At 45.1% G+C, this 22,897-nt stretch overlaps 1 protein-coding gene across 3 annotated transcripts in view; it reads left to right on the plus strand.

Annotated features, from left to right (window-relative positions):
- The window catches only part of LOC124010844 (radixin-like), a 28,077-nt gene extending 6,662 nt beyond the window's left edge, over positions 1–21,415 (plus strand). The window contains exons 3-15 of one of the 3 annotated variants that reach the window (XM_046323565.1): positions 11,010–11,093; positions 12,531–12,626; positions 13,259–13,381; positions 14,288–14,439; positions 14,568–14,651; positions 14,807–14,953; positions 15,547–15,643; positions 15,854–16,017; positions 16,412–16,542; positions 16,946–16,963; positions 17,311–17,564; positions 17,708–17,944; positions 18,072–21,415. In XM_046323565.1, coding sequence (XP_046179521.1) covers positions 11,010–11,093; positions 12,531–12,626; positions 13,259–13,381; positions 14,288–14,439; positions 14,568–14,651; positions 14,807–14,953; positions 15,547–15,643; positions 15,854–16,017; positions 16,412–16,542; positions 16,946–16,963; positions 17,311–17,564; positions 17,708–17,944; positions 18,072–18,236 — 1,752 coding nt within the window. In that variant the 3' untranslated portion in view covers positions 18,237–21,415. Of the gene's footprint in view, positions 1–11,009; positions 11,094–12,530; positions 12,627–13,258; positions 13,382–14,287; positions 14,440–14,567; positions 14,652–14,806; positions 14,954–15,546; positions 15,644–15,853; positions 16,018–16,411; positions 16,543–16,945; positions 16,964–17,310; positions 17,565–17,707; positions 17,945–18,071 lie in introns of those variants that run through there. The other 2 variants (XM_046323566.1, XM_046323567.1) reach the window with 2 other exon arrangements.
- Positions 21,416–22,897: the final 1,482 nt, after the last annotated feature.

Raw genomic sequence — 22,897 nt, forward strand, 5'->3', positions numbered from 1 at the left:
AGGTCCCCAAGGCCTCATTGTTAAATGGAAGAAGTTTGGAACTACCAAGTCTTTCTAGAGCTGACCCCCCTGCCAAACTGAGCAATTGGGGGAGAAGGGCCTTGGTCAGGGAGGTGACCAAGACCCCGATGGTCACTCTGACAGAGCTCCAGAGGTCCTCTGTGGAGATGGGAGAACCTTCCAGAAGGTCAATCAGCTCTGCAGCACTCCAATAATCAGGCCTTTTATGGTAGTGGCCAGACAGAAGCCACTCCTCAGTAAAAGGCACATGACAGCCCGTTTGGAGTTTGCCAAAAGGCACCTTAAGGACCCTGATCATGAGAAACAAAATTCTCTGGTCTGATGAAACCAAGATTGAAATCTTTGGCCTGAATGCCAAGTGTCACATCTGGAGGAAACCTGGCACCATTCCTATGATGAAACGTGGTGGCAGAGGAATGCTGTGGGGATGTTTTTCAGGGGCAGGGACTGGGAGACTAGTCAGGATCGTGGGAAAGATGAATGGAGCAAAGTACAGAGATCCTTGATGAAAACCTGCTCCATAGCAGGGGTGGGGTGAAGGTTGGGGTGAACCTTCAGACTGGGGTGAAGGTTCACCTTCCAACAGTACAATAACCCTAAGCACACAGCCAAGACAACGCAGGAGTTTTTTCAGTTCAAGTATATGAATGTCCTTGAGTGGCCCAGGCAGAGCCCAGACTTGAAAATAGCTGTGCAGCTACGCTCCCCATCCAACCTGACGGAGCTTGTATTTTTTTGGATACCTTAAGGGGTCTTAAAATTCCAAATCAAATATCTAAATAATTATTGGTTTGACCATCTTAAAACAATTCCATATGTTAGCTTAGAACCCCTCCCCCAGCTTAGAAGGGTCTTAGACTCTGGGTTAACCCAGCTTCAATTCATGATGGGGTCAGTTAACCTGTTTTTAAAATTGCTCTGAGGATGGAACATTTTAATATGTTCAAAATGGCTCATAACTCAGAATGGCATGCTGCTAGGTAGAGCTGAGAGGCCACGTGCTTGTTTTGTACCCCAGGCCAGGCCTGTGTTTTGCTGTGCTGGTAGCGGTAACAGTGTGAGGTTGGGGGGTGTTTGACCCGAAAGACCCCACAGGAAGGGGCCCCTGCAGGGACGTGCCTGTTTAAAAAAATAAATAAATAAAAAACTTGTTTGCTGCAGAAGGGGTTGGGTGTGAATTGGGCCCATATAATTGGGCTGTGTCAACATCCTGTGGAAGAAGGGTAAGGGTCGAAGTAGGGTGAGGGGTTGTAAGTGGGGGATGGCTAGCTTTGTTTTCCGCTCTATTTCTGTCTGCTAGTGAAAGCTCTGCAAGGCCATAGTGAGCTCTGCCATATCACATAGATAAACCAACAACGCCAAGTTGGAGAAGCATCCATTATCCTCACTCCTGCCTGTTGAAGTCCAAACAAACTGACTGGAGTCTAGTTAACGTACTAGCCTGCCCAGCGCTGCACAGTCCAGGGCTGCGTTCAATACAAAAATGTCATCTTTAATTGAACTGAAACGGTGCTGTACCGAACAACAGGTTGAAAAACCGGGAGGGGTTGGATTGTGCGTTCAAAATGCACCGCTGCCCTTTTTAAATATCACTCATTGCTTCAAGCCACACCCACCGAACGGTGCAAACGTATCTGTCCAAGTACATACCAGAACGTTTTGGGAAAATGTGTTGTTCATTACAAACCGTTCCGCAACGTAGCAAACGTTCAAGCGAACTGAACACACCCCTGTTCTATGAGTCTGAGTGGAGTTCCTCCTGATCCTGAGTACATGTGTAGGTGGGGGTCCTCCCCTCTCTCCCCAGTAGGGGGTTAATCAGCCGGACAGACAGCTGCTCAGTGCCCAGCGGGCCAGATTAGCAACTCCTCTCTGACTAAAGGAGAGCAGCCCTGTGTGTGTGTGTGTGTGTGTACGCTTGTGTGAGGCCGCCTCTCCTCTCAGCAAAGCCTTTGTAAACAGCTTATGGACAAACAGCTGCACATTTACTGAGGGGGTTGTCTGAGAGAAGACTCATCCTCTAAACAACATGTAGAGATACCATGACGAGCAACAGGATAAAGATTCTGACTGAAAAGTGTCTCGACTAACTTCTCTAGAACTCTCTCTCATACACAAACTGTGTGGTCCAATAGGCCTTCCCTTTATCACCACTCTATTCATGCAAGGCCTCTGTGGCATTTGGCGGTCCACATTTAGCTCTGCCCTACTGGCTCAGTCACATGGATGGTGGGAAACATGACCACTAGAGGCAAAAGACAGATCCCTTTGACCATGTCCCTCACACACACACCTCTGATCACACTCCCAATCGATTTATATGAGTCCTCCTTAGATTCTTGTGCCGTTTTCTTCTAGACCAGAATCAGAACCGGTGCTATCTCCAAGACCAGAATCAGAACCGGTGCTATCTCCAAGAGAAAGTGCTGCTGTCCTTCTTTTTTTTATAGGTTGAAATCCACCAGTTGTATCACATTGTTGGTTTATGTACTGTATTTTGGGGTGTCATGAGTAACTGGGGCTTGGTTCAGTGGTGTTTTCAGAGGACATGATTAGCTGTGTGGGTGCTGTAGCACGTCTCTCCTCCCCCTTCCTTCTGTCCACACACGGGACAGCCAGGGATTATGGAGAGCCGTCTGTCTGCCTGGCTATAGCTAGACTACTCTCTTCTCCTTCACACCGTGGGCTAGTTGTGTTTTTGGCTCAGATACATATATGCAGGCATACACACACACGCAAGCGCTCGCGCACACACACACATACAGAGATACAGACAGGCAGACGCGCACACACACAGGGTGAAGTCTAACAAAGGTCAGCACTTTCACAGCTGATTGCTGTTGGCAGGCAGCCCCCACACAAACACCAGGAAAGGGACATACAAGACTTCTGTCGGAAACACAAGTTAAGCACTTGACTCCCCATTACAGCTTTGTCACTCTGATACCCAACAAGGCGTCCGTTTGTCCTGCCGACACTGCATGTTGCTACTTCATTATGTAACGAGACAAAGGCATGGTCTGTCCGAGTCAGTTTATCGCTGTTGATTAGTTCTTTAGGAAAGACTTGTTACTTTTAACCCTTTAACGAGTACGATCATGTATTTGTGATTGTTGAGTGGTGCCTGCAGCGTGTGATCACAAATGTGTTTGAAACAGTAGCAACAAATTTCATCTTTTATTGTAAAAGATAAATGCGAACTTCCATCATCCAAACAGCACGGAACACATCCACAGCTAAACTCATTCCATAAACCATGACAAAAAAACTAAACAAAAGTTAACAGCTAGACATTTTTACAATGTACCACAAGGGATAAATGTAATATTGTTTAGAGAAGAGACGCGTGTCAGCTAAACCAAGTTAATATTTTTTAGGCAATAAGCGCAGCCATCTTTGACTTTGTTTATTTGCGTCTTATAGTGAACAGCATTCTGGGATTGGGGAGTTTTCGGCGCATCAAAGAAACAAAAACATGGCCACCATCAAATAATTTAGCGTCTGTTAGTTTAGCCACTTTTCAGCATATTACAAATTGTTGATGTACTTGTTAGTGTATACAAGAACCAGAGCACATGACTTGACAAGTCGTTTACCGTTTTTGACAAATCACGAAGCAAGTAAAATGTTTTCACCTCACAGATCATCACACCAAATACAAGCCTAGTGCCAAGACTAACCGTAGCACGAAAGCTAAACAGGGATTAAACCATTTTAGGGGGGTAAAAATGGGTGAAGGTATCGAGGGGGGTGCAGGAAATAATACTATGATGGGAGATTCATCAATAAATGGGGGGCAAACAGAAGTTTATACACAGAATAAAACTCCTGGAAAAGGTGGGTCTGAGCTGGCAACCCTGAGGTACCAAAGTTACAATCGGTGTTCAAAACAACTGAGAAATCTGACTTGGGTACGTTCAAGACAAATGGGAACTCTGGGGGGGGGAGCTCTGACTGGGGGAAATTGTTTTGCACTGTCATCCAACTCGGAATTTCAACTCGGGAACTCGTTCCTCTTTCTAGAGCTCTGACTTTACATTTACGTTTAAGTCATTTAGCAGACGCTCTTATCCAGAGCGACTTACAAGTCGTGATTTTTATCTAGTATTTGTCAGAGTTCAGTTGTCTTGAAAGCCCCATAAATCAGTCGATTTAACTATCCCTTATTATAACGTCTTTGGTGTGACAGATGCTTACATGACAACCAGAATGCATTGTATGACGTCAAGAAACATAGCCGGCAAATAGCTTAGCATTAGCTCATCATAATCAGTGCAACATTCAATAAAGTATTTTACACACATGTCCATTACAATCTCTGCAATAATTCAGAAAGCAGGATTTGCCACCAGTACTTGAAAACGTGAATAAAACAGTAAATACATTAGGATCGATACATGCATACATGCATACGGTGTGCTACAGCAGAAAGGACAACACGCCATACAGAAATGAGAAACTTACTTTGATAGGAACGCACACATGTCTAAAGTTCAATTTGTAAGGAAAACAACCAATAAAAGTAATGCAGGTGCTGGGGGACTAGATGTGCAATGTCTTCATACATGATCTGGGGAAGTGCTTGGGCTCTCGTTGAAGAGAGAAGTTTGTTCGGCTCAGTAAAGCCTCAAACATAAATTGTCCGCAACGGCGAAATGGGCTGCTACTTATGTGAATTAACGAGGAGGTGGAAAAACTTGTTAGAATATAATTTGAAATTAAGAAGCTGAAACATCTTAAAAGTAATTAGCAGACAGCTTGCCTTGGTTTAAGGGCAGCGCGTGTAACTGTCCTGTTGTGTATCACAACAATCAATTTTGGAACAGTGAGAGCATTCTGACATCATGCACGTGAATAAACTCACGCAGGGGCGACTGTTTGAGATTTTCATCCACCTCTAAATTTAGCTTGCCTGAAGTAGAGTATAATGTGATAAATTGCAGGCCACACTACTTGCCTAGAGTTTTAAACTATACTTTTCGTGGCTGTTTATTTACCACCACAGGCAGATGCTGGCACAATGACCGCACTCAGGCGGCGCTCCTAGTGGCCAATGTGGGGAAAATTTAAATCAGTTCTACCAAATTTCTATCAACATGTTAAATGTGCAACCAGCGGTAAACAAATTGTAGATCACCTGAACTCCACACAGAGACGTGTAAAAAGCTCTCCCTCGCCCTCCATTTGGTACATCCAAAAACAACTCTATCCTCCTGATTCCAGCTTAGAAGCAAAAATTAAGGCAGGAAGCACCAGTGACTCTGTCTATTAAAAAAGTGGTCAGATGAAGCAGATGCTAAACTACAGGACTGTTTTGCTATCACAGACTGGAAAATGTTCCGGGAATCTTCCGATGGCATTGAGGAGTACACCACATCAGTCACTGGCTTTATCAGTAAGTGCATTGAGGATGTCGTCTCCACAGTGACTGTACTTACATACCCCAACCAGAAGCCATGGATTACAGGCAACATTCGCACTGAGCTAAAGGGTAGAGCTGCTGCTTTCAAGGTGCTGGACTCTAACCCGGAAACTTACAAGAAATCCTGCGATGAACCATCAAACAGGCAAAGCGTCAATACAGGGCTAAGATTGAATCATACTACACTGGCTCCAACACTCATCTTATGTGGCAGGGCTTGCAAACTATTAGACTACAAAGGGAAGCACAGCCGCAAGCTGCCCAATGACAAGAGCCTACCAGACGAGCTAAATCACTTCTATGCTCGCTTCGAGGCAAGCAACACTGAGGCATGCATGAGAGCATCAGATGTTCTGATGACTGTGTAATCAGCTCCCCGTTCAACACCATAGTACCCTCAGCTCATCACTAAGCTAAGGATCCTGGGACTAAACACCTCCCTCTGCAACTGTATCCTGGACTTCCTGATGGGCCGCCCCCAGGTGGTGGGATGGGTAGCAACACATCTGCCACGCTGATCCTCATCACTGGAGCTCCCCAGGGGTGCGTGCTCAGTCCCCTCCTGTACTCTCGGTTCACCCACGACTGCATGGCCAGGCACGACTCCAACACCATCATTAAGTTGCAGATGACACAACAATGGTAGGCCTGATCACCGACAACGATGAGACAGCCTATAGGGAGGAGGTCAGAGACCTGGCCGGGTGGTGCCAGAATAACGACCTTTCCCTCAACGTAACCAAGACCAAGCAGGTGATTGTGGACTACAGGAATAGGAGGGCCGAGCATGCCCCTATTCTCAACGATGGGGCTGTAGTGGAGCAGGTTGAGAGCTTCAAGTTCCTTGGTGTCCACATCAACAACAAACTAGAATGGTACAAACACACCAAGACAGTTGTGAAGAGGGCACGGCAAAGCCTATTCCCCCTCAGGAAGCTAAAAAGATTTGGCATGGGTCCTGAGATCCTCAAAAGGTTCTACAGCTGCAACATCGAAAGCATCCTGACTGGTTGCATCACATCCTGGTACGGCAATTGCGTTGCCCCCGACCTCAAGGCACGACAGAGTGTACTGCCCAATACATCACTGGGGCTAAGCTGCCTGCCATCCAGGACCTCTACACCAGGTGGTGTCAGAGGAAGGCCCTAAAAAGTGTTAAAGACCCCTGCCACCCAAGTCATAGACTGTTCTCTCTTCTACCGCATGGCAAGCGGTACCGGAGTGCCAAGTCTAGGACAAAAAGGCTTCTCAACAGTTTTTACCCCCAAGCCATAAGACTCCTGAACAGGTAATCAAATGGCTACCTGGACTGTTTGCGTTGTCCCCCCCCCAACCCCTCTTTTACGATGCTGCCACTCTCTCTTTATCATATATGCATAGTCACTTTAACCATATTTACATGTACATACTACCTCAATCAGCAGCCTGACTAACTGGTGTCTGTATGTAGCCTCGCTACTTTTATTTTTCCCCGTTTTATTTCTTTACTTACCTATTGTTCACCTAATACCTTTTTTTGCACTATTGGTTAGAGCCTGTAAGTAAGCATTTCACTGTAAGGTCTGCATATTCTGTTCGCACGTGAGAAATAAACTTTGATTTGATATTTGGAACTTGTGTGAAAAGGTTAGGAAAGACTTGTTACTTAACGAGGGCCTTGTGGTGGTTGTTTGGTTTATTGGTGTACATAATCCCTTCTAATCACATCCCCTGACTGACAGCTAATTGAGGGAGGGGACCTGACTGGAGTTCCTTAGAGGAAACGCCTCAAGTAACCTTAACCCAGGAGGTCACCCACCATGAGAGGAAGTTGAACTTGCTAGTACTTTTATAGGTTGCTTAGGACAGGCATTAAAGCAGGGATTTGGAAGTCTAAATGCCTTTTATGCTCGCTTCGATGAATATAACACGGTCTTGCATGAATGCCCCTGTTTTTCCGGATGACTGTGTGATCTCACTCTGAGGCTGATGTGAGCAGCAAATCGTTTCAACAGGTTGACAGTCAGACTGAATACCAGGGTGTGTTCTCAAAGCATGCACAGATCAGCTGGAAAGTGTTTTTATGGACATTTTCAATCTCTCCTTGTCCCAACATGTTTCAAGCTGATCACCATTGTCCCTGTTTCCCAAGATCTCCAAGGTAACCTGCCTAAATTATTATTGCCCTGTAGCAACTATGTGAGTGCTGTTTTATAGACTACATCTCAGCGTTCAACACCATAGTCCCCTCCAAGCTCAACACCAAGCTAGGAACACGGGGACTGAACACCTCCCTCTGCAACTGGATCCTGGACTTCCTGGCGGGTTGGGCCCAGGTGGTGAGGGTAGGTAACAACACCAACGCTGCGCTGACCCTCAACACGGGGATAGGCTAACGACACAACGGTGGTAGGACTGATCACCGACGGTGATGAGACAACCTATAGGGAGGACGTCAGAGACTTAGCAGTGTGGTGCCAGGACAACAACCTCTCCCTCAATGTCATTGAGACTAAGGAGCTGATCGTGGACTAGGAGGAAAGAGGAAGTGTTTGTTGCTGAACTGGTATTAAAGGCCCTAACGTGTGTCAGGAAAACATTACTAGGCTACCTGCCGCCCCTGATATCAGCATGACACAACAGGAACTGGGATTCGTCGGACCAGGCAAAGGTTTACAAGTCCCCAGTGTTGGTGAGCTCATGCCCACTTCAGCCACTTTTTTTTCTTAGCTGATGGTAGTGGAGCCTGGTGTGGTCATCTGCTGCAATAGCTCATCTGTGACAAGGATCAATGAGTTGTGCGTTCCGAGATGCCGTTCTGCACACCACTGCTGTACTGCACCGTTATTTGTCTGGTTGTGGCCTGCCTGTTAGCTTGCACGATTCTTGCCATTCTTCAACCTCGTCAATAAGGTGTTTTCGCCCACAGGAATGCCAATTACTGGATACAATTTTTTTTGTTGCGCCATTCTCGGTAAACCCTAGACACTGTTGTGCATAAAAAGCCCAGGAGGGCAGCCGTTTCTGAGATACTGGATCTGGAGTGCCTGGTACTGAGCATACCACGCTCAAAGTCACTTAGGTCACATTTTGCCCATTCTAATGTTCAATTGAACAGTAACTGGATGCCTGTCTGACTGCTTGATATAGAAAGCCACAGCGAAGTGACTCGATCCATTTTTGTGAACGAGGGGTATACTTAATAAACTGTGTACACCGCACACACATACCGACACGACCACAGTGAAGTATGTTGATATGAAAATCAAGCATGTACAGTGACTTCGGAAAGTATTAATTTTCCCATTATGTTACAGCCTTATTCTAAAATAAAATGTAAAACAATATTTAGCAATCTACACACAATACCCCACAATGACAGTGAAAACAGGTTTTTAGACATTTTTGCACATGTATAAAATAGAAAAAAAGACCTTTGCTATGAGACTCGAAATTGAGCTAAGGTGCATCCTGTTTCCATTGATCGTCCTTGAGATGATTCTACAACTTGATTGGAGTCCACCTGTGGTAAATCCAATTTATTTACATTATTTGGAAAGGCACACACCTGTCTATATAAGGTCCCACAATTGACAGTGCATGTCAAGAGCAAGAACCAAGCCATGAGGCCGAAGGAATTGTCCCTTGAGCTTTGAGCCAGGATTGTGTTGAGGCACAGATCTGGGGAAGGGTAACAAAACATTTTCTGCAGCATTGAAGGTCCACAATAACACAGTGGCCTCATCATTCTTAAATGGAAGAAGTTTGGAACCACCAAGACTCTTCCTAGAGCTGACTGCCTGGCCAAACTGAGCAGTCGGGGTAGAAGGGCCTTGGTCAGGGTAGTGACCAAGAACCTAATGGTCCTGCTGGTCACTCTGACAGTGCTCTAGTGTCCCTATGTGGAGATGGGAGAACTTTCCAGAAGCACAACCATCCCTGCAGCACTTCACCAATCAGGCCTTTGGCCACACTACCATAGACGGAAGTCACTCTTCAGTAAAAGGCACATGACAGCCCGCTTTGAGTTTGCTAAAAGGCACCTAAAGACTCTCAGACCATGAGAAACCAGATTCTCTGGTCTGATGATTCAGGCCAAAGATTGAACTCTTCGGCCTGAATTCCAAACATACCTATGATGATAAATTACAGGCCTCATCTTTTTAAGTGGGAGAACTTGCACAATTGGTGGCTGACTAAAGATTTTCTGCCCCACTGTAGCTCCACATTGATCTGGTACTGGTACTCTCTGTATATAGCTCCACATTGAGCTGGTTCTCTCTGGATATATAGCTCCACATTGAGCTGGTTCTCTCTGGATATATAGCTCCATTCTTGTGTATTTTATTGTTACTTGTTTTAGTGGTATTCTTTTTAAACTCTGCAGCATTGAAGGGCTTGTAAGACCATTTCAAGGTAAAGCATACACCAGTTGTATTTGCCGCATGTAATCAATACAATTTGACTTGTTTGTCTGCCCAATATACATCTGTTAGCATGCTTGGTAGATAGGAAGACGTTTCTCATAGTTCTAGCTCTAGTCTACTTGCCATTCCCGTGCTGTACTAGGATGCAGGTGGAGAGGGGCCGCGTGTGCTTTCATAGGAGAATGCTGAATAGTTAGTGGGGCAGAGCGAGCGTACAGGAGGTTTCATGGCTAATTAATGTTAGCGAGACAGAGGCAGATGCACAATCTCTACAGTGTGATTTATGTGAGAGTCACAGTACTGTGCTGGATACTAAAGTTTTCTGGATAATTAATGACGTGTGTGTGCAGCACTGTGTGTTAGGGTAAACCGGGATAGAGAATGTGCGTGTAGTATGCCTGTCCTGAGGTTTCATGGGTAATTCGTGATAACAAGAGGGGAGAGCAAGGGAAGCTGCTTTTCTCAGTGGGCGACTAAGGTACTGAAACTACACAGTAATGTAGTAACACTATCCCGATTGGAGTGCATCTGGCCGCCACTCTGCATCATCTTTCTCTCTTGCCAGCGTGCTGCATCTCTCTTTCTCTCTCTATCGATTTTATTTTCCCCTGTCTCTCCAGTGAGGTGTGTGTCAGTCACTGAGGATGCCCTCGCGGTCAGGCCTGTTCTATCAGCTGTGTGTCAGGTCTGGTGCCAGGCCAGCCTAGTGCAGCTCAAACAGCAACAGCCAATGGCTGGCCTCGCTCCTCTGCTCCGCCTCACAGGGAGGAGGAGGAGGAGGCGGCCGTAGGAAGGGGAGCAGTGCTGAGAAGGCAAAAAGACACACACACACACACACACAGGCATTGCATTAGCCCATGCACACACACACAGACAACGCTCCTTCAGTTCTGTCTTGCTGGAAGGCCTTTTGTTGCTCCCTTGAAGAGGGTTCAGTCTAATGCACTAAAACTGAAATTTAGTTTGTTCATTTCCACCAAAATGGCTGACTCACTGCCATTTTAAATGTGTTAAAGCTGCGTCTGACACTTCCTGAAACGCTGACCATGGCACACAGTGGTGACGGTTTCGCGTGAAAAGTTGACAGCCTGCAGTATAGCAACACAGTGAATGGAAATGTACATGCAAACTTGCAAATAACATGCAAACTTGTTTTGTAGATTAATGTGCGGGTGACCACCATGGATGCAGAGCTGGAGTTTGCCATCCAGCCCAACACCACTGGCAAACAGCTCTTTGACCAGGTAAGCAAGGACCAGGACTCCATACAAACTGAGAATTCACATAACTTAAAACCTAATAGAACTATAGTATGAAACATCTCATGGAAGATCAAGTGGGTGTTCCTGGGTGAGGTCCCATTTCTCCCTTTTGTTGGTATTATCATGGAAGATCAAGTGGGTGTTCCTGGGTGAGGTCCCATTTCTCCCTTTTGTTGGTATTATCATGGAAGATCAAGTGGGTGTTCCTAATATAATATAATAATATATGCCATTTAGCAGACGCTTTTATCCAAAGCGACTTACAGTCATGTGTGCATACATTCTACGTATGGGTGGTCCCGGGGATCGAACCCACTACCCTGGCGTTACAAGCGCCATGCTCTACCAACTGAGCTACAGAAGGACCTGGGTGAGGTCCCATTTCTCCCTTTTGTTGGTATTATCATGGAAGATCAAGTGGGTGTTCCTGGGTGAGGTCCCATTTCTCCCTTTTGTTGGTATTATCATGGAAGATCAGTCTTTTGATATACACAGTCCTGATTGACCTGTAGTCAGTTACTGTTGTCATAGTACCAGTACTGTGTGCCCCCCCCCCCCCCCTGTAGTTTCACAGCTTTTAGGGTGCATTGGAGGTCATTGAAAGACAGACTGTTTTCGGGATCTTTATTGTTGGCTAGATCTTTTCTGCAACTTCTCAGCCTGACACTGGAGGAGGATGATGTAATGTCCTATCCTCATTTCTATCCCTGTTGAGGTTCCTATGTGCCTGTACAGCCACTCTGTAACACATGTTAGCGTTATCGCCTTGACCACAAACAGTACCAGAGCATTTTCTCACAAACAGAAGCTGGAGAGTACGTAGGAGGGCTGAAGAACTGCAATGAATGAGGCCATTGACATGTGCAGGCAGGTGGCGACTGTCCTGGACTGTGTGTCCAGCTGTCTTCTCACACTTCAGTGTGTTTTGTTTTCCCAGTACACACACACACACACACACACACACAGTCCATTTCCAGGGATTCATCAGGGGTTATGGACGTCCGCCTCATTGCCCTCCTCTGCAGTAACAGGCGGAGTGAATCTAAGTAGCTTGTTGCTGCGTGTCAACTGGCTGACCTATTAGTCACCCTCCCAGAGTTTTTAACGGTGAGCCCGAGGCCCATTATGGAGAAGCTATGCCACAGTGGGCTCATCGCTGCCGAGGAGCCTCCAGTCACGCGGAGGCTAAAACACCCCTCTCAATCTCTATTAAACCCGCATTGCAGTATTTATTTACGCAGTAGCATGCGAGCCTAACTTCCATCCTAGTCGCACACAATCTGATAACTTTTGTCATGAAACAAATGGTTGCTAGCATGTTGCGTTCTATGACTTTTCACATGAGAAATGTATGACTTTCTCAGTAATCCCACCCTCCCAACTGTTTAATGGTGGAGTATTGTCTGATGTTGTTAACAGGTGGTGAAGACGGTGGGGCTTCGCGAGGTCTGGTTCTTCGGACTGCAGTACGTGGACAGCAAGGGTTACAGCACGTGGCTGAAGCTTAATAAAAAGGTGAGTTCTCTCTCTCTCTCTGTTTCCAGAGCGGCTGCCAGCAGTCAGTTTGAGCTGGTTATTAGGCTGTCGTCAGGGGGCCTCAGATGTGTACTTTCACAGGCTTCCTGTGAAGACCCTCCGACCCCCAAAAAACTGCTCTGAAGTGCCGTAAAAGACAGCGCGAGAGCAAGTGTGTCAGTGTGTGTGTTGTTGGAACTTGTTCAGTAGTCGTAGAGCAGTGTGGTTCTGTCAGAGTGATCTACAACAGGATTTATTTTAACAGCTGTCTCCAGTGGAAAGTGTTCTGATTCTAGGCCCCGGAGTCTGGGACGTAAGCGGCTGTAAAGAGGGTCCAATCCTATCACTAATTAGGACAAGATTAGATAACAAAGTTTGTTCATACCTTTATGGCTTCATAACCAACTTCTATGATTTACCTTTATAGCCCAGATTATAAAGATTAGATTGTATAGCTTCTGGATCAAAGATGAATGCTTACTTATTAGCCAGCCACGTTTTTGTTTATCAGTGCAGATAAAGGAGAGGAGACAAGGCGATAGAAGGCACTTCAGACTACTGAGACTTGTCTACCTCCTAGTGGTCTTGTTGTCTGCACAGGGCTTTAAAGGTGTTGTCCTTGTCCCCTCTAGGTGACAGCCCAGGACGTAAAGAAGGAGAACCCTCTGCAGTTTAAGTTCCGGGCCAAGTTCTTCCCTGAGGACGTGTCTGAGGAGCTGATCCAGGAGATCACACAGAGACTCTTCTTCCTGCAGGTAACTGACACTAGTTGTGTTCTAATACTCATATTAACCATACAATTTGTGAGGTAAATTGAGAATGTAGTATGCTTATTGGTCATAGTATGGATATATTTAGTATGCCCAAAGTTCCCGGGATGTTGTAGTACATTAGCCAAAATACGAAGTATACAAACAGTGGACACTATTTCTGAGCTTTTAGGGCCCATAATGTAATTCTTCAGAAAATGGGCGCGGCTTCACAACATTTTCAAATTTGGCGTGAAATATGCAGCCAAAGTCTGGCGAGAGCAGATACAATTCATTGCTTTAACTAATTATGACAAATGTAATGAAGTAATTCATTTTTCAAATAAGTTACTGACAATTTGTTAGGTACGCTAGCCTTATAGCATATCATTAAAGCAGTTGCTTGTATGTACTGGTATGTTAGCAATCTACCTAATGTTAATTGGCTACTAATACATCGAACTTGCCAGGATTTTAACTAACTACCCAATGTTTATTGACTTGATTATTCACGGTATGCTAAGTGTATAGTCGTTGTGCATTTTCAATGGACATTGTTAATTAATTCTAGCTAGTAATTAATAACAATCAAGCAAGAAGTTGCAAAGCAACAGCATCAACTTCCGGTGAAGCACTAGTACACTCAACTGAAAGGATACCGTGTGTTTACAGTGTGCTAAAATGAACTAATAGTATGGGTATTCGAACACAGCTTCTGTCAAAACACACTGAGTTCTAAGTCATCAGTATTCGAAGTCTTGACGGTCAAGAACGGACATACTCGTACTATGTTTACTCGTAGTGTCTTAATGCTTCCTAAGTTCAATACTCAGTGGGTGAGGTGAGGTCACATGACCTCCACTTTATTTTTCTCTTTCTGTTTTCCACTCTCCTTTTGGCTTCTCTGACCAGGTGAAGGAGGCCATTTTGAACGATGAGAACTACTGTCCCCCGGAGACTGCCGTGCTGCTGGCATCCTACTCTGTCCAGGCCAAGTACGCCGACTACAACAACGACAGCCACAAGCCTGGCTACCTCACCAACGACAGACTGCTGCCACAGAGGTGAGTGGCCACTGGCCAGAAGCAGGGATGTCCTGGAGTCATGCACCATCCACATACTAACAAGGAATCCTGGAATGTTTTTTAAAATTTGTATTACAATTTCCTCCGGAATGTTCTATGTTGTGTAGAGTCCTGGAGCAGCACAAGCTCACCAAGGAGCAGTGGGAGGACCGGATACAGACCTGGCATGAGGAGCACCGAGGCATGCTCAGGTCTGTGTGGATTTCCTTCTCTTTCTCTGTGTTAGTTTATGAGGGTTATTGGGAGAGGTGTTTTTGTCTCGTAGAGGATGCATTTTTCTGAATGGTTCCCCCACAACGAGACAGTTCAATGTCAGAAACGTAACGCTGACGTGTGTTTCCCCCAGAGAGGACACAATGATGGAGTACCTGAAGATAGCTCAGGACCTGGAGATGTATGGAGTCAACTACTTTGAGATCAAGAACAAGAAGGGGACAGAGCTGTGGCTGGGAGTGGACGCCCTGGGACTCAACATCTACGAACACGAAGACAAGTCAGTCTCACTACTACAGCTGTATCAACCATTGCTGGCCTATTGGAAATCTACTGTTAAACTACGTACTGTAATGATAAGCAGATGATTAATCCGATTTCGCCTAGTTGTGCTACTTTACAAACTGGTTTGAGAGTGTTGGGGTGACTGAAAGATGTCCAAGAAGGAAAGAAAGGGAAGGATGAGTAAATGTTATTTTTAGCAGTAGAGGAGAGAGGGGTGGGGGAAGAGAGTATAAGTGGGGTCTGTTACTCTTCCTGTCTTCCTCCCATTTGTGGATGGGACACGACTGACACAGCTTTGAAATGGTTTCCTGTCCTGCCACTCAGACCCATTCCCTTTCTTTCCCGACAATAATTCAGTGCCCATCTCTTGAGTAGAGACTTGCATTGGCAGGACTGGAGTTTGATCACAGATCAATATAATATACAGCAATCGACATGGATTTGAACGTCTCTGGCATATCAACGCCATCTGCTGGCATCCTTTATAGCACAATATTTTACACCCCAAAGTAAAACTTAATTTTGAGTATTGAAAACTGTCTGTGTGCATCAATGACCAAATATCAACATCCCCCCCCCCCCCCCCAGACTGACACCAAAGATCGGCTTCCCTTGGAGCGAGATCCGAAACATCTCCTTCAACGACAAGAAGTTTGTCATCAAACCCATCGACAAGAAAGCTCCAGTAAGTCTCCCTTTGTCTGATTTTCCTTTAAGATCCTAATGCAACAAGATGTGGAGGCACAGATCCCTTTTCCAGAACACTTTAATAAGTAGTAGTGAATTATACTCTAAAGAGTTCATCATATTCTCTGTTGTCAAACAGAATGACTAGATGGTCCATCTAGTCATCCTAACGGTTTTCCCCTGAACCTGGTCTCCTGTGTTCTTGTAGGACTTTGTGTTCTACGCGCCGCGGTTGCGGATCAACAAGCGGATCCTGGCTCTGTGTATGGGGAACCACGAGCTGTACATGAGGAGGAGGAAGCCTGACACCATCGAGGTGCAGCAGATGAAGGCCCAGGCCAGAGAGGAGAAACACCACAAACAACAGGAGAGGTACAGGAGGAGCACACACACACACATCTTAAGCAAGCACACACACTTTACTTTCATAGTCATAGCTATATGTTGACAGAGATGAAAGCCTATGTAACGATACATTTGTGTTGTATAGTTGTACCTTTCTAACAAACAACCATATCACCTTTTCAGAATATTTTATAAAGTCTATGAATCATCCAGAATGTTGATATTACATGCAGACGTTAGCAGGACATCATGTACGATACATTGCCATGTCAGTTTGATACTTTGAATATTGCAGTACACTTTAATAAGATACAAAATCACCATTGATGTGACGATGAAAAATACACCTATATAGTGCTTTGTTGCAAGGGTTCATTTTCTAGCAGGATAGATGAGATATTCCTTCATCAATTCCTGACAGAGCCCAGCTGGAGAACGAGAAGAAGAAACGAGAGCACGCGGAGAAAGAGAAGGAGAGAATAGAGCGAGAGAAGGACGAGCTGATGGAGAGACTGAGGCTGATCGAAGACCAGACGATGAGGGCCCAGAAAGGTATCAGTCTGCCTCTTCCCACAGCGCCCCTGACCTTCAACCCACTAAAGTTCCTCCTATCTCTGTACTAGTGAAGACACGTTATAAGGCCAGATTAATTCAGCCTTCATGCAAATAAGAGCCTTCTGCTCCTCTTATTTGCCATAGGGAATTAGATATTTACTTTGTGTTTAAAACCTTTATTGTCCCAGGGCAATATCAGGTGCAAATGTTGCACTGTTGCAAATGCTACGTAAACCTGTCTTCACCTGGAGTGTTTTCGTGGTGTTGATATGATGTGGGCTCTACATGGGGCTGTTGGTTGGTCAGTGTCAGTCAGTATGCCAATGGGGCCTGACCCTAACCTTCTAGACTGGTCCTCACTGCACCGCGGTACTAAACTCTCATCTCTTACTTCTTATAGGACTGCTCTCAGCGCCAGGTAAACATTAAGTCCACTCAGAAACACTTCTTTAAACCCTCTCCCTCCCGACCCCTCCACATGACCTTATAGACTTGGGTGGTGTGTTGAAAGAGACATCCATGTTGTGTTCTTTTTGTTCCGTACTTTTTTTACTGTTGTGTGGGTCCTCTCTCACTTTTTATAGGCATTTCTTATTATATCATGTTTCCTTTGTTGTTCTTAAAGTCGATCACATTTGTGAGATCATGGCTGACTGAGCCTCTCATTAGTCACATTGTAAAAATTGTGGGTGCTGCTGGACATAGTTTGGGGAAGAAGAAAATAGTTGTCTTAACGGACTTTGTATATTTTGTTCATGGTCACAGAGTTGGAGGAGCAGACACGCAGGGCCCTGGAGCTGGAGCAGGAGAGGAAGGGAGCCAGGGAGGAGGCGGAGAGACTGGAGAGGGAGAGACAGGCAGCGGAGGAGGCCAAGGCGGAGCTGGCCAGGCAGGCCGCTGACCAGATGAAGAACCAGGAACAACTGGCCGCTGAGCTGGGCGAGTTCACTGCCAAAATAGCCCTGCTGGAGGAAGCCAAGAGAAAAAAGGATGAGGAGGCCACTGAATGGCAGCAGAAGGTAACTGCCTCTCTACATTCTGTGTCCTGGTTACAATATAGAATCAGTCTGTTGTACACAGTAGGTTGTACTGAAATCGTTGCCCCTTCCTGAATAAGTCCCGTGACTCCCCTCTTCTCCTCCATGTCTCACCTTCTCCCCAGGCCATCTCAGCCCAGGACGACCTGGAGAAGACCAAGGAGGAGCTGAAGACGGTGATGACGATCTCATCGACCCCAGCGGGCGGCTCCACTGAGAGCGAGCACGAGGAGCAGGACGAGAACCACGCAGAGGACGCCGCCGAGCTCTCCCTGGAGGGCGTGAGCGCCCTGGACCTGCGCAGCGAGGAGGAGCGCGTCACTGAGGCCCAGAAGAACGAGCGCCTCAAGAAACAGCTGCAGGTCAGCCCCCTCTGACCTCTAACCTTTAACACCACAAGACCCAATGACCTCCCCTTAAAGGGCTTTGTTTAGTTGCTGGATGGCGTTAACTGGCATTGAGGTTTCAATCATCTCTCTCTTCCCCCAGGTGTTGAGCTCGGAGCTGGCTGAAGCCATAGACGATACCATGAAGACCCAGAATGACATGCTTCACGCGGAGAACGTGAAGGCCGGGAGAGACAAGTACAAGACCCTACGTCAGATCCGCCTGGGCAACACCAAGCAGCGCATCGACGAGTTTGAGTCCATGTGATCTGTTCTGGGTTCCCCCATCTGTCCATTGGCGACTCGCTTTTCACCAGAGCAACAGGCGCTGTCCCTCCTACACTCACCCTTTACCCCGTACCCATAACCGCAAAGGTTCCAGAGGGCACGGCCGCCACCGCCTCAAACTTTGCCAAAGCTCTGCCCGCATCTCCATCAGGAATCGCCCAATCGGGCGCAAGCAACGCTTTGCACCGTTCTGAACATGCTATTCTCCTTATATTGCAAAGAATACGTCTGTGCTTTGCTTTCAAATATCTAACATGGAGACACAACAAAAACCAGAATGGGGAAGATTGGATTTTTAAGCGAACAAGGCCATCGGAAGCTTTTTTTTGTTGTTTTTGCCAGTAAGCTAGTATGCAATGCTTTAGTGTTACTGACTCTGTCTTCAGTTGAACTTATTGATGTTGTCTGGTACTTTCAAAACCGTTTTTTGTTCTGATCTATGATTCTGACACGTTTTATTGAAGCCCTGTTTCTTAAGTTCTCTGTGCTCATTGGTCCGAGGCTGGTAGAGGCTTGTGTTAGTTGTGGGATCGATCTATTCAGTTATGTTGTGAACAATTTCAAAACATTGAATTGTTTTAAAACAAATGAGCCTATGGGTAACAGGGTTGACATGTTTATGCTCGACCCAGTCAGTCTCCTACCACAAAATGGCCAGAAAGAGTAGAACCAGCTCTCCTGCTTTTACACTATGATTTGACTATTAGATGTTCAATTTTTCTTTTGGAGAAAAAATATATTTAAAAAGGAATATTTTCAACATATTAAAGTGAGAGTTCAGTTGTCGTAACAGGGTTGACCTTTAAAATGAGAGACCAGGTTTTTTTTTTTGTAACCTTAATGAATCACTAATCACATGAAATAAAGTCTTCAGAAATGTCTTCGTCAAAGCAACAAAATAACTATTGCTGAACAATGATGGTGAAAGCCTGGGGAAATGTTGATAAGTGGGTTAAAGTCTTCCTGGAAGTCGGAGGCACGGAGAGGAATGCTGAATTTTGCCACTGAGTCTTTATTCATATAAAAATCTGACTCATTGAATTTACCGTGGAGTCTATGTTAAAGGGCACTTCATTGAAAAGAACAGGCTTTTAAAATTCTATATTGATGCACCATTTCGTCTTAAAATATCAAAGGGATGCAAAAAGGAAGTTGTGGAACGGCCCTACTATCTAGACTGAGCATCAGTGCAAAGCCACTACACCAGTCTTGAGGAGAGGTGCGAGTCTTGATGAATAAACTGTAGAATATAGTGAGATTTGATTTGGTGCTCAAGGATACATAATGTAGTAAAGCACATTTGGTCGGAGATAAACTGATAGTATGGTGAAGATAAGCTAATTGGTTAGGCGTGTGGGTAGGAAGAGGGTGAAAGCTGTTAGTTTAGCTCCTGTGAACTGACTCCTAGTGTTTCATGTCCAGTCACCATAGATGCTTTTTACAGCCTACCAGCTCACAAAGGCCCAGGAAAGATGGACAGAGATGCTTAAGTGCGGTGAGAGTGCCAGTATGTCTCTGTCTCTGCATCGTAGTAACTTTTGAAGAGGTATACCATGGTCTTTCTGGCTGGAGAGCACATGAAAACGTCAGTACTTGTCGGAGAAGAGATCTCTACCTCAATACTGTAACCACAGTGACTGACCCAATCAAACACTCTGTCTCAATCTCCTCCCACAGATTCTGAGTTTTGACTGTGGCTTGGCTAGTTCAGACTAGGAGGTGATGTTGCTTTATTGGTTAACATTTCAACCAAAATAAGAATGCTATTTTTATGCCAGATGTACTTTCAAGCGGTGACTCATTCAAGTGTCACTAGTGGAGAATTGATCAAAAAATGTTTTACGCGGTGGCCTCTTTGATACATCTACCTTTTTGTTTTGTGTTACTAAAGTTTCTCTGAACTACACCTAAATTATCCAGAAGATCAAATGTCAAGCAATCCAAGCCAATCCAGCACCGAGGACGCGGCTGTGAGTCTGTAGTGGACTGTTCTGATACTGTGCAGTAGTGAGGTTGAGGACATCAGTGACCCAGGCTGTGTAGACATGGTGTCTGTGTCCTGTGGTAGTGGAGCTGGTTTGACTGGTTATTGTTAAGAGCTGTTTGGACTTGGGACCTGCATCTGTCTGCTGACAGCCAACTGGGGCCAGAATAGGACAGTCATGTTTCTCCTCAGCTGCTGGACAGATCTGCTCACCGTTCTCTCTGCCACAGCTGTCAGCAGGATGGATGGAAACCCAATGGCAGAGTGCCACCAATTTAGGACTGTGAAGAGACAGACTGGTGCAGATGTCCGAGGTGAATGTGCCCCCCTATCTATTTGCTGTCATTAGAGGGACCCAAGCTCTTGTGGTCCCCCCCCCCCCTCGATCTTAGAATTCTGCAGATTTAAATGTTATGTTCAGTGGGAATGGAGAACAGGCCAATTTACTTTTTTTCAGACCTTGATCTTTTCTCACCCAACCTTTTTACTCGCTCCAACTAAAAATAACTCCAGTTTTGTGGATAAATGTTACTGATGCGTTTTGAATGAAACGGAGTGTTCAGTTTTTATTTGCAATCAGATGACGTGATTATTTGTTATGCTACACTAGATAGCTGGTTTAAGTTGAGATCTTTAAAGCCAGAGTTTTAATAAAATAAAGCACTTGTTTGGATCCGGAGGACACTGAAGGGGCTTGACCCAAACCTGCCTTTTAGTTAACCCAGTGAGTGTCCAAATATAGGGATTGTATTTGCCATAGCAGGTGAAAAACAAAACTGTGCTTCCAACTTATTTTTTGTAATGTGTTTCCAAGATCAAACTATCTACCAGCATGCATCAGTAGCTCACTGGAGGTGAAAAGAGAACTACTCTACATGCCACCATCCCCCATATTGTTGAGTTGTGCTTTTCCCATTGGCTGAGCCTGTTAGCCTGCTTGTTTGACCACCAATGAGAACCGTGTCAGTGATGCCTCTTTTGGAAACAGCTGTCATGTTTGCAGTTCAGTTTTTCCTTAAGCTTAAAACTAGTGTTTCTGTAAGATGGACACAGATGGACCTCAGTCCATTGGTTTCACAATAAAAGTTAAAAACTATGTTTTTTGTTTTTGTTTATCAATCATTTAAACATACTATATTATATCTCTGACACCAGTAAAATATGTTTTAAGTGATTTTGAATGTCAGTCCTTCTTTAGACATTAACCTCAAACAACACTGTTTATTCATGGTCATAGTTTAATTAATGCAGGGCAGACAATTCCATCTTGATGCTTAGTGATAACATGCAATGAGCAGTTTAATGTACATTTTCAGATCTAAAATTTTCCTCACAAAAAGCAGTGTCATATCTGGTTAACTGCCACAAACATCTGATTACAACAGGAAAGGTCAAGCCAAATGAACCATTTAGTTAACTATAGTAATTGACTTTGATTTGTCGCACATCAAATATTTTGCTCATTGCCATTTTTCAAACTTGTTCTGACAGCTCAACCTCGAGGGAAGAATTAATGGTTGGATTAAACCATAGACATTGTATCTGTCCCATTATGGAGTCTGAGATCACTGGGAGCGCCATTGCGGGCGTCTCCATTTTCAAGTAGTCAATTTTCCTTGAGTTGGCAAACAAATGGAAAGGGTGCATACAGTCACCTAGAGTGTGTTTGAACAGGCATACAGTCACCTAAAGTGTGTTTGAACAGACATACAGTCACCAAGAGTGTGTTTGAACAAAAGTCAAATGTTTGAACAGGCATACAGTCACCTAGAGTGTGTTTGAACAGCCATACAGTCACCTAGTGTTTGAACAGGCATACAGTTTGAACAGGCATACAGTCACCTAGAGTGTGTTTGAACAGACATACAGTCACCTAGAGTGTGTTTGAACAGACATACAGTCACCTAGAGTGTGTTTGAACAGGCATACAGTCACCTAGAGTGTGTTTGAACAGCCATACAGTCACCTAGAGTGTGTTTGAACAGCCATACAGTCACCTAGTGTGTTTGAACAGACATACAGTCAAGGTTGGTGATTTACTGCCACCTGCAGTTATGTAGTGTTTCCTCACACGTATAATTCATTGGTTGACCTGATGACCTGGATGGAATTATGTGATCCTTAATCCATAGGAAGTCCCACCCAGCTGACTACTTCAAAATGGTGAAAGGTCTCAATGGCGCTGCTAAAACAGGCTTTTGCGCACTACAGTCCATCTCTGCATGAAACCATGTCAGTCTGTGGGCAGTGAATACAGGGAAGTCAAATATAAAAGGCTCTGGGGCTGGATAAAGGGTGTGTCACTCAGGGTTGCCAGTTCAAATTAGACTTATTTTCCAACATACTTGAAATGTGATTAGTTAACAGTGCAAATATGTGAAAAAACAAGTGGTGCAGTGCACTGGGACAGGGATCAGGTGGTCACAGGTTCTAATCTTGATGAGGCCGGAGGTTTGAAGCCTGGTGTGTGTTGGATTAAGGTAGATTTTTTTTTAACCCACAACCTAATCACATTTGTCTCTGCCCTCAGAATTAGATGACAGGAAAACTCCAGTCTGTAGTAGAGTAAATGTTATTCTAGTACAACATGAAATTCTCGGTCTGGTGTTCTGGAAATTACAGAGTTACAATGTGATAGTGTAGGACAACTCATCACA

The sequence above is a fragment of the Oncorhynchus gorbuscha genome, linkage group LG23, assembly GCF_021184085.1.
Source record: "Oncorhynchus gorbuscha isolate QuinsamMale2020 ecotype Even-year linkage group LG23, OgorEven_v1.0, whole genome shotgun sequence".
Taxonomy (NCBI): domain Eukaryota; kingdom Metazoa; phylum Chordata; class Actinopteri; order Salmoniformes; family Salmonidae; genus Oncorhynchus; species Oncorhynchus gorbuscha.